At 39.8% G+C, this 12,494-nt stretch overlaps 1 protein-coding gene across 1 annotated transcript in view; it reads left to right on the forward strand.

Annotated features, from left to right (window-relative positions):
- LOC122808259 overlaps positions 1–12,494 on the forward strand; it is a 189,455-nt gene that overhangs the window by 122,363 nt on the left and 54,598 nt on the right. Inside the window, exon 2 of the mRNA XM_044079226.1 lies at positions 3,676–3,729. Within this exon, the coding sequence (XP_043935161.1) occupies positions 3,676–3,729 (54 nt within the window). The remainder of the gene's footprint in view (positions 1–3,675; positions 3,730–12,494) is intronic.

The following is a 12,494-nucleotide window of genomic DNA, read 5'->3' on the forward strand; positions in this document are numbered from 1 at the left end:
AAAGGATCCTTCAAGTCTCTCTTTGAGTCTGACTGTAGCAGCAGAGTGATCAAAGACAGAACCCTTAGCAGTTTACATAGGAAAACAAAGAATATTTTAAATAATAATAAGTGTATTTCAAAAGACTGTTGGATTTTTTTTTTTTTTACAAAATTTGACATTTGTCCAATATGAACAGAGATTCCTTTTAGTTACTATTGATATTATTAGTTTATTTTTGGTAATATCAGATGTGGAGGGATTGGAATGGTTTTCTGAAATTTAGATATGTGGTATAACTTATCTAATGCTGAAATGAACAAATTGTGGAATTTATGGAGATAGATTTAAAATACATTTTTTTGAGGCAGAGTTTTTTCACCGACTTACAGGAATAGAGATAGGCACTGTCTATACACCTGTTTATGTCAATATAATTTTGCAGTATGGGAACAAAGTAGTAAACAAGGTGAAGAAAGCTTAGAGTATAACATTTCTACCAATATTAGGGAATAATGTAATGTTGGTAGAGAATGACCACAAGAGTAGTTCATTAATTTGCCTAAAGACTGTGTGTGATATTACCCTATTTGGGGAACGCTGAAAGAATAAAATCAGTTATTAAAATGAATTGAAATTTGGACTAAATGGCTGATATAAAGCAAAAATTGGGTGAGATGCCCTCTATAGTGTTTAATAGGGCAAGAAATATTAAAGAGATTTTAGAAAGAGACAAAGATAGTTCATTATTAAAAATGGGAATATTGCCGTTAAAAGAATGTTTAAATGTGAACTGTGCAAATATTGTAAATTTATATTGGATGATCCCAGTGTACTGATTGAGGGTTATGATAGGATTATAGGATGTAAAGGCCGTTACAACTGTGAGACATATAGTGTGGTACATTAAGCTTCCTGTTCTTGTTTTGGTATAGGCAAAACTGAAAGGCAATTAAAAAAAAGGAGTTGTGAACATGTTTACAATATCAGAAATGGTAACAAAAATAATGCTGTGTTTAAACAATCACTACAATGTCCTGCTTTTAAAAGGTTTACATTTTCCTTTTTTGAGGAGATAGATAGACGTGACAAGAATGGTACATGGGAAAATTAGATTAGAATATTGTGAACTTGTGTGGCAACTAAGGTTGAATGCCATAAAGCTGCCTGGGCTTAATAAGCACTATCTTTTGGTAGTGTGTTAAAAATGCAGGCAGCTAAATATGAAAAGTCATTTTCCCACAAGCATTTTATCATTTTTAACTTTGATTAAATGCATTTTTATGCTGACTTTTTATTTTCATACATTTCTTAGTCAGTCTTGGTAGTTGTTCATATTGTGTGTCATGTGACATTAATGTCTTATTTTTTTCTCAAAGAAACTTTATTGTTCTTTTTTCAAATAATAAATATTCAGTTAATATGATGAACAATGATAACAGTAATATAACACAATTATAAATAGTAAATAAAAGAAACCATGTATAATGCATAATAACAAGGGCCTGAATTACAAAACTTTAAGGTCTTTTAAATACAAGTATATGGTGGATGTAGTTTAGATTCTGAGGAAGTCTCGTGAAATGAGACAAAAACACTAAATGTCATTAAAATATTGAGTTTTGTGATGATGTCCATAGCATGTTTTTTGTTTTTTATTTTAGTTTATTATTTATACTTGCTAAATAGTGATAGCAAGAGGTGTTTTTTCTTTTCTAAGGTACCCTGTACTGATGAACTTGCTCCATAGATGCAAAAACAATAGTATCAAAAACATCGCTCTAAGGGTTTTAAGCTTTTTTAGCAATCTAAACAGCACATGCTGAAGAGACCAGATACATCTCACCAAGGCTTCCTGTGCTCTGGAATAGGCTTCCCATCCATGTTAAGTAAAGTGCTTCCCTGACCCAATTCAAGCACAATAGGGACAAAAGAATGGAAAACTGCACATTTATCCTAGGGGTGACACCTATGTCTCTACTGGGCAGAGGACACTGATGTGCTACAAAACTGTAACTTGACTAGTTACTGTCTGTTAAAGAGAATAAGTAGGTCTTGGGAGTTCTGCTAGGCTTAAAAAAGGTAGCACTCAAAATGCCAAATGCTGACAAGCTAAAAAAAAAGACCAAAAACAAAGGACAAGAGCGAATTTTGAAAATCTCTCTTCTCCTGAAAACTTATTTTTGCAGGGGAGAAGTCCCCCTGAACTACCCCATGCCTCAGGTGGAAAGTAAGCCCCCCACACACCTCAAACTTATATATACCAACTCTGAGATCATCATACCATGGAGAAAAGGGACTATTCTGAAAAAATGGCGTCTCAGACTTAGTATATACAAGTCCAGTCTTTACACCATTCAGTCTTCACACTTCAGGACTTGCTCTAGCAGGTCCCAACATTTCAAATGGTTACACTTAAAAAGACTCTGTGACCATTAGCCTACTGTATTTCTGTGTTTAAAGATTACATTAGGATACTTCTTACTAGGTAATTAAAATAATATAACTTTGATGGATATGGTCTGGGGGGATCCTAACAGTGATTTAATTGGAATGTTCTCTTCCCCAGTGCTGCTCTTCCTGATCACTTTTCCTTTAGTAAGTCACTGCTGTTGCACTTTCTGTTTGAATGCCAGCAGTGATTCAGTATTCTTGCTTTTTTAATATTTTTCTCAGTGAATGTAGAGTCAGTATTTATATGTAATAGAGTATGGGAGTTGGTGGGGGGGGGGGGTGTCACCCACAGCTGAAAATGCTGTTTTTGCAGGTTTTACCAAGCTGAAGCTTTGACTGTTTGTTTCATTTGGTTGAGGTTTCAGTGAACTGAGGCTTTACAAATTGTAGGGAGGCAGACAATAGAGATATCTGCCAACATTTGCTAGATCATAATCATTGTAAATATTATGAACTGTCTTTTTATGTATGTATGTATGTATGTATGTATGTGGTTATTTACAAGTTGTGTACACTTTACTTTGTATTTGGAATAGTGTTCTCTCACCTTTCTTTTAAGTAACCATGGGGGAGTGAGCCTTACACAGACACCAGAAAAAAAATGACCACTGCCTATGGAATAAGTTACCACTTCAAGTCAAACAAAATACTACTTTGACTGCCTTTAAGGCCAGTCTTGATGATTGGATGGGTAGACACAAATTTACAAAAGGATTGTTATGTACATCCCTGCTCAATTTGGAAGGTGAACATTATTAAATGCAGAAATGTTTAAATGTTTCTATGTAAAAGTGTATATGGCTAGACCTGTTATGGTCCTCGTGTTCACTTGCTTAGTATTGCTCTTTTGTTCCTATGTTACTGTGCAGCAGGAAGTATGCTGAAAACCACGGAGCACGGCGATCTGTTAGAAGAATGAAAACAAATGCATATATTGCTTAATAACAGATACATTGTCAGTGAAGGAAAAAAGGGACATCATTTACAAAAAAAAAAAAAACAGACGTAACCAGTGGCATGCAGTTACACATCACAGCTATTTCTGCAGAGAGTAATGTTTGATCTACTAAAAAATTTAACTCTTTGTCATTTTCATAATTTTTGTAAAAACGCTAATGTATTTGCTATGTTTCCTCTAGTAAAATGTGACTGTGGTAATTTTCATAAGTTTATCAATAATGATAATGTTAGTACAAAAAGTAATAATAATAATAATAATAATAATACATGCTTTTGTTACAGAAAGTAAACAGTTGCTTTGATCCCTGGAAGTTTAAGGAAGTAAATAAGAATAAAGTAAGTGGAACATCTTTCAGTGAAACATTAAAACTTTGAAAGTGTTGCCAAACCTGTTTGCTTTTACCCTCTTCCTGCTTGTTTGTACTTTTCTGCTAACAGTTTGTAAGTTAATTACTTCTATTTATTCTAGAACTTCTTGCATTTTTTAACTGTTTTTGACATCATTGCATTTCTTACCACTTTACTTGAAGTACCTTTTCCTGTTTTGTGTGTGTGTGTGTGTGTGTGTGTGTGTGTGTGTGTGTGTGTGTGTGTGTGTGTGTGTGTGTGTATGTATATATATATATATATATATATATATATATATATATATATATATGTGTGTGTTTATTATCAGGATAGCCACTGCTATATTATACCTCATTTCAGAGATTTTCCAGAAGGCCAGCTATCCAAATTTCAGTCTGACCTACAAAACATTCTTCAGCCATTCCCAAGAGCATATCTCCTTCCAGGCTGACACTTGACTAACATTTAGTATTAAGAGAACTAGACATGAGCCCTTTCTTCAGTTTATTTATTTTACTGTTCAAAGCATATAGGTGGTCCATATCCATTGTGCAGCTTCCGGCAGAAGATGTTAAATACCCAGTTTTCCTTCTTTTGGAATTTTTTACTGTATATTGTGACTGCAGTTAGCAAATTTGACATTGTGTGTTGAAAAGGACTTGACTAAATTTCTGAGGTCCATCACTTCCTCAGGAAAAAAAGCAGAAGGCACATTCCATTTAAAGATTTCCATTCCCTGTACTAATCTTGGGGTGAGTGAAGGACTCCTGCTGTGAACATCATTCTCCTTTCAAGAAGGCAAGCTTTGCATAGTAGTATAGGAACCATAATGTCTACATACACAACAAAAGCAGAAGAATTTATACAGGCAGATCTTTCAGTAGGTGAGCTGTTGTCTGGCATCTCAGGAAAAAAGAGATGAAAATAGTTGAACATCAAATTTCTTAACACTGTGAGGATGCAAGCAAATAGAGAGAGAGGCCACAGTGACTGTCTCAGCGTAGGTCTTTGTCTGCAAGTCATTGGAAAAAAACAACCTTGTACTTCCCCAACCTGACAACCTGGTGGAGTCACCTGTTATACTCAACCTTCTGGAAACAGGTAATTGGCTCCTGTTACTAGCTGCAGTCACTTCTGCAGTTACCCAGGCTTCACAGGGGTCTGAATTGACTCCCTTTCAACCACAGAAGACAGCTGCATTCCTCAGGTGACTCTAGTTCTTCCAGAATAATAGGAAACAGGTGATATTGTTGAATAGTGTGAGTCCCCTAAGGGGTTATTTCATAAGTTTCCACTTCACAAAAGGCCAGGGGTAGCCACTTACCAGCAAGAGGTAGGCTCTGCCCTATCCTGTGGCATATTGCACCCCCCCCCCCCATGGCAACCATCTTTGCAGTTTGACTATAAGACATTTGTAGAAGAACATGTGGTTTCCTGGCAGGCGGCCAGTCTTCTACTGGCACAGCCTTCTATGTTGAGAGTCCCCCCAACTCACAAAAACAAAAAATAGTCCACCCCTTCCAATTCCTGTAGTGAGAGGAATTAGTGAATTAGTGTATTTGTGTTAGTTACCTGCTTCATGGGTTATGACACTCTAACCAGTAGACTATTTCCTAAGGCTCAACGTCTGTGGATGTGTTCTTTGGATACACTATTTGCATATTATTCTGTTTTATTTTTATCTTATCTGTTTGTTCACTGGGTAAGCCCAGTAGTGAAATTGTGGCTTTTTGGGTAACTCAGGATTACTGTTTGGTTAAGTGACTTGCTGAGTGTCACACATCAGACAAATGAAGGTTGAACAAATTAAGTCACGTACCTTGGGCACAGGATGCAGCTCACATAAACCTTAGAGCCTTAACCTTCTGTGCTAACTGCTAGCTCACAAGTAGCACAGAGGTTTTTTTTTATCAGACAGGAGGTCATCTACAAAGTCTGATTACTATTGAAAGTGAAAGAGATTTACTGTTATTTGCCATATGGAGATTTGCTGATATATGCTCTCCAGAGGATGGAGCATTTTATGTAGCAGGGGAAGTTAATTTCCACCTTGAAAAAGAGGTACTTAGAACTGGTAGGGATAGAGAAACCAATTTGCTTGGTTAGGCTTATACAGGCCCTAGTGGTTGTTAGCTTAATATACACCTATGAAGGTATGAAATTATTGGCTGTTCATCCAGTCATCCCAGCTTTTTGACATTGTGCTCAAGACTATATCAGTAAACCCTAACTCCCAGCTGCCCACCTCTACAAAACCTGACTAATTGTATATGGTGCTGGAGGAATTCAAAATTCTTTGCAAGAGACTTGTAGCTGATCCAGCAGTAGTTTCTGTGGAAGCATCCAAAGGTCCATATTGGTTCCAGGCCTTAATATATTATTAAATGACAAAGGAGGCAGGATTCTGGATGTGTTTTGTAAAAAGGTGTATATCTCAGCAATACTAATGTTTTGAGTAATTAACTGCCATATGAAAATGTTGATGCATCAAGCAGAAGTTATGAAAAACTCAGGACATGACCTTTGGTGCCCCACAGGAAGAGGTCACCTACTTATCCAGCCAGTATTTAGAATGGGTAAGCATGCCATAAAATGTGGCTGTGTTGCAGAGGATGCCTGTAGCAGGGCAGTGACTTCTAGTACAGTGCTGCAAAGACATGAATAGGTCAGGCCGCAACTCTTACTGGAGGATTTAAAAGGGTCAGCTTCTGGATGTACTTTTGCATAAATATTTCCTTTTTTATACCCTTGAAGTAAATTTTAATTATTTGAACAAACAGGGTAAAATAAAGAAAACATTTAAACAGATATTCCCTCACTGCATTACAAAATACAGCAGACATTATCTTAGTAAATCCTGACCCTTTAAGTAGGAAATAGACCAGAGTAGACCAATGCAAACAGAAAAGGGTCTTTCAAAAAAGTAGCCCCGACAGGCTGGCAGTGATAATTGGAATCAGCAAAGCAGGGGAAGGGGAGAAAATGAACCTCGCATACAGAAAACTCCCAGGCAAGACTGATTACCTTCCCATACCTGCACTCCTTTTTTCCCCCTTCTTCCTGTCAGTTGGGCAAGAGACTGTCATCCAGCTCTGTTTCTCAGGGCTACAGTTGAGTGCTTGCTTCCAACCCCTTTCCTTTTTGGGAATCCCCCATTCTCAGAGGACCATTTCTTGTTGTCACTAGAGATGGAACTGGAGGTGATAGGACAGTTATTATTCTGGGGGGAGTGGATAAAGGTCCATACCATCAAGAATGGAAGGGTTTATGTGAGAAATGATCCAGCAAATCCATTTCTGGATGGATCTAGAACAAATAGATTTCTGGAGGTGAAGAAATTCAAGATGGAATCCCTGAAAGGCTTTGACTGATAATTTGAAAGGGCACCCTGTTAACTGCCTTGGACCTCGAGGTTACAATTCATATATTTCAATTCATTGGGACCACAAATTCTTCCATGTATTCATGGTTACAGACAACCATGTTCAGATCACCTCATTCCCCTTCTGGATGTCAACCAGGGGTATTCATGAAATTTTCAGCCCCAGACTTTGCTGATCTGGGAGTAAAAGGTGTGCATGTTTGTCCATACATGAACATTTGCCTGATTCATACCTCCTTAGTAGTGGCAATGCATGAAGCAATGGCCACAGCAATGTCAGCTCTACTAGCTGTGGTTCACCATGAACTTGCCCAGGTCCAGCTTGGAACCAGAGATGAAAATGTGCTCCTGGGAGCCTTGCTGGGCACAGAGAAAGCAAAGATCTTCATTCCTCTTCATTCCCAAAGAGAACGCTCTAATGTTAAAAACATAATTCATCAGCCACATATTGGAAAAGAGACTGTAAGAAAGAGGATGTTGACAACCATAGACCATATTTCATCTTCCATTCTGGTAGTACCACTAGCTTGGCTACATATGAAGAACATTCACTGGCACCAGAAGAGCATCTTGTTCCAACTCCAACATCCACAACCTCTTCTTTCCAAAAGGAAGGAATGTATTTGGTGGGTAACCCATGTGGACACCAACCAGGGTTGCCTCTTGACACCCCCAAGCCAGATCCTCATCATATCTGACATGGCAAGCTCATCTGGGCTATTTCAAATTTAGCAGCTTCTGAGCCGGAAACATTACAAAAAAAAAACATGTAAAATATATAAATTTGAAAGAGATGATGACAGTCTGACTGACCATAAGAACTGCAGTGATGAATGGCACCACAGTCATGCAGTACATCAACAAGTGAGGGAAGGCAGGAGAAATGCAATTTTAGCAACTGTGCAGCTTGTCAGTGCTGGGCAGTAGTATTTCTGATAATTCTCTCCTCTGCTGTGGAGTATGAAAGAGCTCCCCTTTAATGCCTCATATTAAACCTTTGACCAGATTACTTGTCAGCTTTAATTGCAGTTAGCCTGACCACTGAGTCAGTATCTGCAGTCACTAGACAGTGCCATAGGTGTGCGGTGGTGAGCAGGGAAGTGAACAGGGAGACCACAGACAGAAATACATGGTGCCAGAATGGATCCTGCTGGTCATTTAAAGTTCTTGGAAAGTGACAGCAACACTAATATGTAGAAGAATGACCAAAAACATTTTTTGTGCTCATCTCCCATTTTCTGTAATAATTTTTTATAATGATGCTTGTGGTATATGTAGATTAGCTCACAATGTACACCAGGTCCTGGGCTTGGGTTAGAGCTTGGATTGAGGTTATCTAGATTGTGACCCCAGAGTAGTTTTAGTAAGTCAGTCTGACTGAAAATGCATTGTTATTTCAAGTAGATCCCTTTTAAGTAGCCTAACCACAGTCCTAAAAGTAGTAATTGTCATGACCTGTACTGTTAGTGCTGTGATGTTGAGTGACAGCAAGAGTGAAAATTCCAGTTATTATTCTCATTTCGCTCATGAACAGCTGAACTGTTACCCCAAAGTTATGTTTAGCTTTGGGGCTGTGGATAGGATTAAACATGCTTTAAAACTAGTGCAAACCCCACACAAATGCAGGGCTTTTATAACAAACAAGAGGAAATGGTTGGAAGCAAATTAACTAATCCTAAAGCTCAAAAACTGAGCCCTGTTACAGTAACCTTCAGTTAGATCAGTCTAAACTGTACCCTCCTCCCACAAGGACACAGGTGGGCCTCTCCAACAAAAGATTTCCTGATTTGGTGCTCCGTCTGTACAACCAGAACTAGATTCAGAAGGTCTGAGTCTAGCCTGTACTACAGCAACTAGAAGTGTAACCAAGAATCAGAGCACAGGAAATACACAGTAAAAAACGGGTCTATATTATATTCTCAAAAGCTGACAATATCGAAGCTGATATTGTCGACACGAGAATAATGAAAGAGTGCAACACTGAACATGTAAACGGAAATCTCCGTAAGGGGAGATTTCCGTTTACTGCAGTGTAGTGCGGTCTTGGAGTTGGTATATTTAAGTAGCAGGGGGTGTGGGGGGTACTTTTTTCTTTTTTGTTGTTTTTATAAGTTCAATGTTTGAAGACATCGACCATATGGTGTCGACCATATGGTGTTCGATGTTTTCAACCGTCGATCTTATAATATAGACTCGTAAAAAACAGCTGAAATTGCAGCAGATATGGTTTAAGTACAGCAAATGCGATTAAACCTGCTGAGGACTCTGTAGGTCTTTCTAATGTTATGCACAGAAGCCGAACAGCCCCTTGTCACTCCCCTGTTGATTTTAGTTTTATCACTCTGTTACAGTGCTTCTGCCTTCTATCTTAAGTACTGATCTCTTTGTGGTTATTTACAACTTATTATTTAGAGCTTATATAATATTTATTTAGTATTTATTGTCTGGAATTCTTTAGTGTATCTGAAGATTGTGTTTGTTTGTACAATATGTTTCATTTTAGGTTCATAGGTTCATAGGTTTATACTAGGCTATCTGCCCTAAGGCATTTATAAGCCTAGCCCAAATTTTTGTGGCTTACGCCACCCCTTATATGAAAAAATACTGTGCCCATTAGTTTGTTGTGCCTCTGTCCAGCAGTGACACAGAGATGATTCCCGGGGTAAACCTACGATCTCCCATCCACAGGTCTAGATTTCTCTTGAACAGAGTCAGCGAGGTGCTCTGCATCACATGGACCGGGATTTTATTCCACAGCATAGGGAGTCTCTGAGTGATAAATCTATCCCTCCAGCACATCCTATTTATATCCGTGCTAAGGTTTAAGTCGCTTGCTCTAGTGGTTTTGATGGATTTGGATTTTTTCAGGTGGAGCATGTCCATTAATTCCGGGTTGGACATGGCCTTGTATGTCAGGCACATGTCACCTCTGAGCAGACGGTATGCGACTGAATAGAGCTGGAGTTTCTTCAATCTGGCAGCATATGACAGATTTAGGAGTCCCTTTATCCTTTTGGTGAGGAACTTTTGGGGTCTCTCCAATTGCTGCAGATGTCGGGTGAGATACATCCCGAATGGGGCATTGTACTCGATCATTGGTCTGATAAGTGAAGAGTACAGGGGAACAATGACCTCACTAGATCTGGATGTGAATCCCTTCATGATCAGGTGGGCAATGTAGAAGGTCTTTCTAACCACTTTAGCAACGTGAGTGTCAAAAGAAAGGCCACTGTCAACCTGGGTCCCCAGGTCCCTGATAACCTCTTCTGTGCTTAGTGGATTGCCACCTATATGGTAGCTTGGGGTTACCTTGCTTTTCCCGAAGGGTATGACTATACATTTTTTGGTGTTTAACTTCAGGCCATGGCTCTGGCACCAGCTATCTGTTTCCGTGAGTCCCTTCTGAAGGATATCCGTGTCCGATGCACTTTCCATTATGGTGCCCAGTTTGCAGTCGTCTGCAAACTTTGTCAGCCAAAGTCCTCCCATGTTGGCCTGTACTTCTGAGAAGTAGATGCCAAACAATAGGGGGCCAAGGACTGAGCCCTGTGGGACACCACTTGTGACCGGCTTGGAGTCTGACACAGCACCAGCAACTCTAACCCTGTGGGTTCTGTCCTTAAGCCAGTTTGCAACCCATCTTGTGACATATGGGTTTACATTTAAGCTGGTAAGTTTTTCTACAATACCCGAGTGGGGTATTGTGTCGAAAGCCTTTGCAAGGTCAAGGTAGGCTGTATGGACTGCCTTTCCCTCATCAATGGCCTTGGTGACTGTTTCGAAGAAGTCGACCAAGTTCAAAAGGCATGATCTTCCCTTGACAAAGCCAAACTGGGTCAGGTCCAATGTCTGCAAGTCCCCTATATCTTTGTTTATGAGCTCCATTATGATCCTCTCCATAGCTTTGCAGACTAGACTTGTTAAGCTTATGGGGCGGTAATTACCAGGGTCCGTAGAGGCCGCCTTTGTGGAGTGGGACCACAGTTGCCGTACGCCACTCCTTGGGCACGTATCCTGTGGTAAGGCTGAGATTAAACAGCTGCCTTATGTGCGGGTTTAATTCCTCATTTAGCTCGTGTAGCACACAGCCGGGGACACCATCCGGTCCCATTGATGCTGTGTTTTTAGCTTTAGAGAGAGCAGCTTTCACCTGTGCAATTGAGATGTCCGGGAGGCTACACTCGGCTGGGATAGTTATCTCTCCTTTAGGGGAGAGGGGTGAAGTTTGCACTGAACCTGTCTGCCAGTATGTTGGCAATGTCTGTGGGTTCAGTGATTTTTGTATCATTTTGGACTAATTCTGAGCATATCTGGGAGTTTCCACCCAGGTTCCTAACATAGCTGAAAAAGGCCTTATGATTGTCCTTTGAATCCATGGCAATTTTTCTCTCAAAATTGGCCTTAGTTGATTTTATGAGTGCTCGTATTTTTTTACTAATAATGATGAGGGGTGACTTCCCTTTTATGGATTTTGTTCTATCATGTAATAGCTTTCTCCTCTTATTGTAAAGTTTGTTAATGGCTGGGGTCCACCAGACTGGACGCTTGCCCTTTGTGGAAAGAGTCTTGGTTTTATTTGGGATTGCCTGATCCATGCAGTCCTGGAGGTGTTCATAGAAGGCATTTGTAAGGGCTTCCGCAGCTTGGGTTGTGGTTTCCACTGGCTCAGGGGCCTTGAAGGATACCACACCAGTCTTGAGTAGTGTGAAGTTTGCTTTAGAGAAGTTCTTCACTATGGTCTTTTTGTTTGGGGTGGGGGGGATGTGGATTTCCAGTGAGATTAGTTTATGATCAGATCTCACCAATGAGGGATATACTTCCGGTGTGGAGCATTTTGTCCCCATGTTTGTGACAATGAGATCTAGTATATTTTCTCCTCTCGTGGGAACAGTGACTAGCTGTTCCATGGCATTTGAATTTATGAACTCCAGGAACCATTGGGCTAGAAAGTTAGGGCTTGAGTAATTTTCCCAGTCTATATTCGGGTAGTTGAAGTCACCCAATATGATGGTGTTTGGAGATACATTTATACCCTCCAGTGTCTTCAGGAAGGCTGTGTGGGGTTCCTGAGATTGAGAGGGTGGCCTGTAGCATGCTACAATTTGTAGAGCAGTTTTGCCTATGGTTAGTTGCACCTGGATGGTTTCAAGCTTAGGCGTTGCCACCAACCTGGAGGTGTGGGTATCCTTTATGAATATGGATACACCCCCTCCTTTTGTGGTGTGATCCGGGTTTTGGGGCCGGAACGCATGATATGAGGTAAAACCTAATAGTGCCGGGGTGCTCTCAGGAGCCTTGAACCAGGTTTCAGTTACAGCATAGACATCGATGTTCTCCATACTGAGAAGGGCCTCGAGTGCGTGCATTTTGA

The sequence above is a fragment of the Protopterus annectens genome, chromosome 1.part1, assembly GCF_019279795.1.
Source record: "Protopterus annectens isolate FY-2018-M chromosome 1.part1, PAN1.0, whole genome shotgun sequence".
NCBI lineage: Eukaryota > Metazoa > Chordata > Ceratodontiformes > Protopteridae > Protopterus > Protopterus annectens.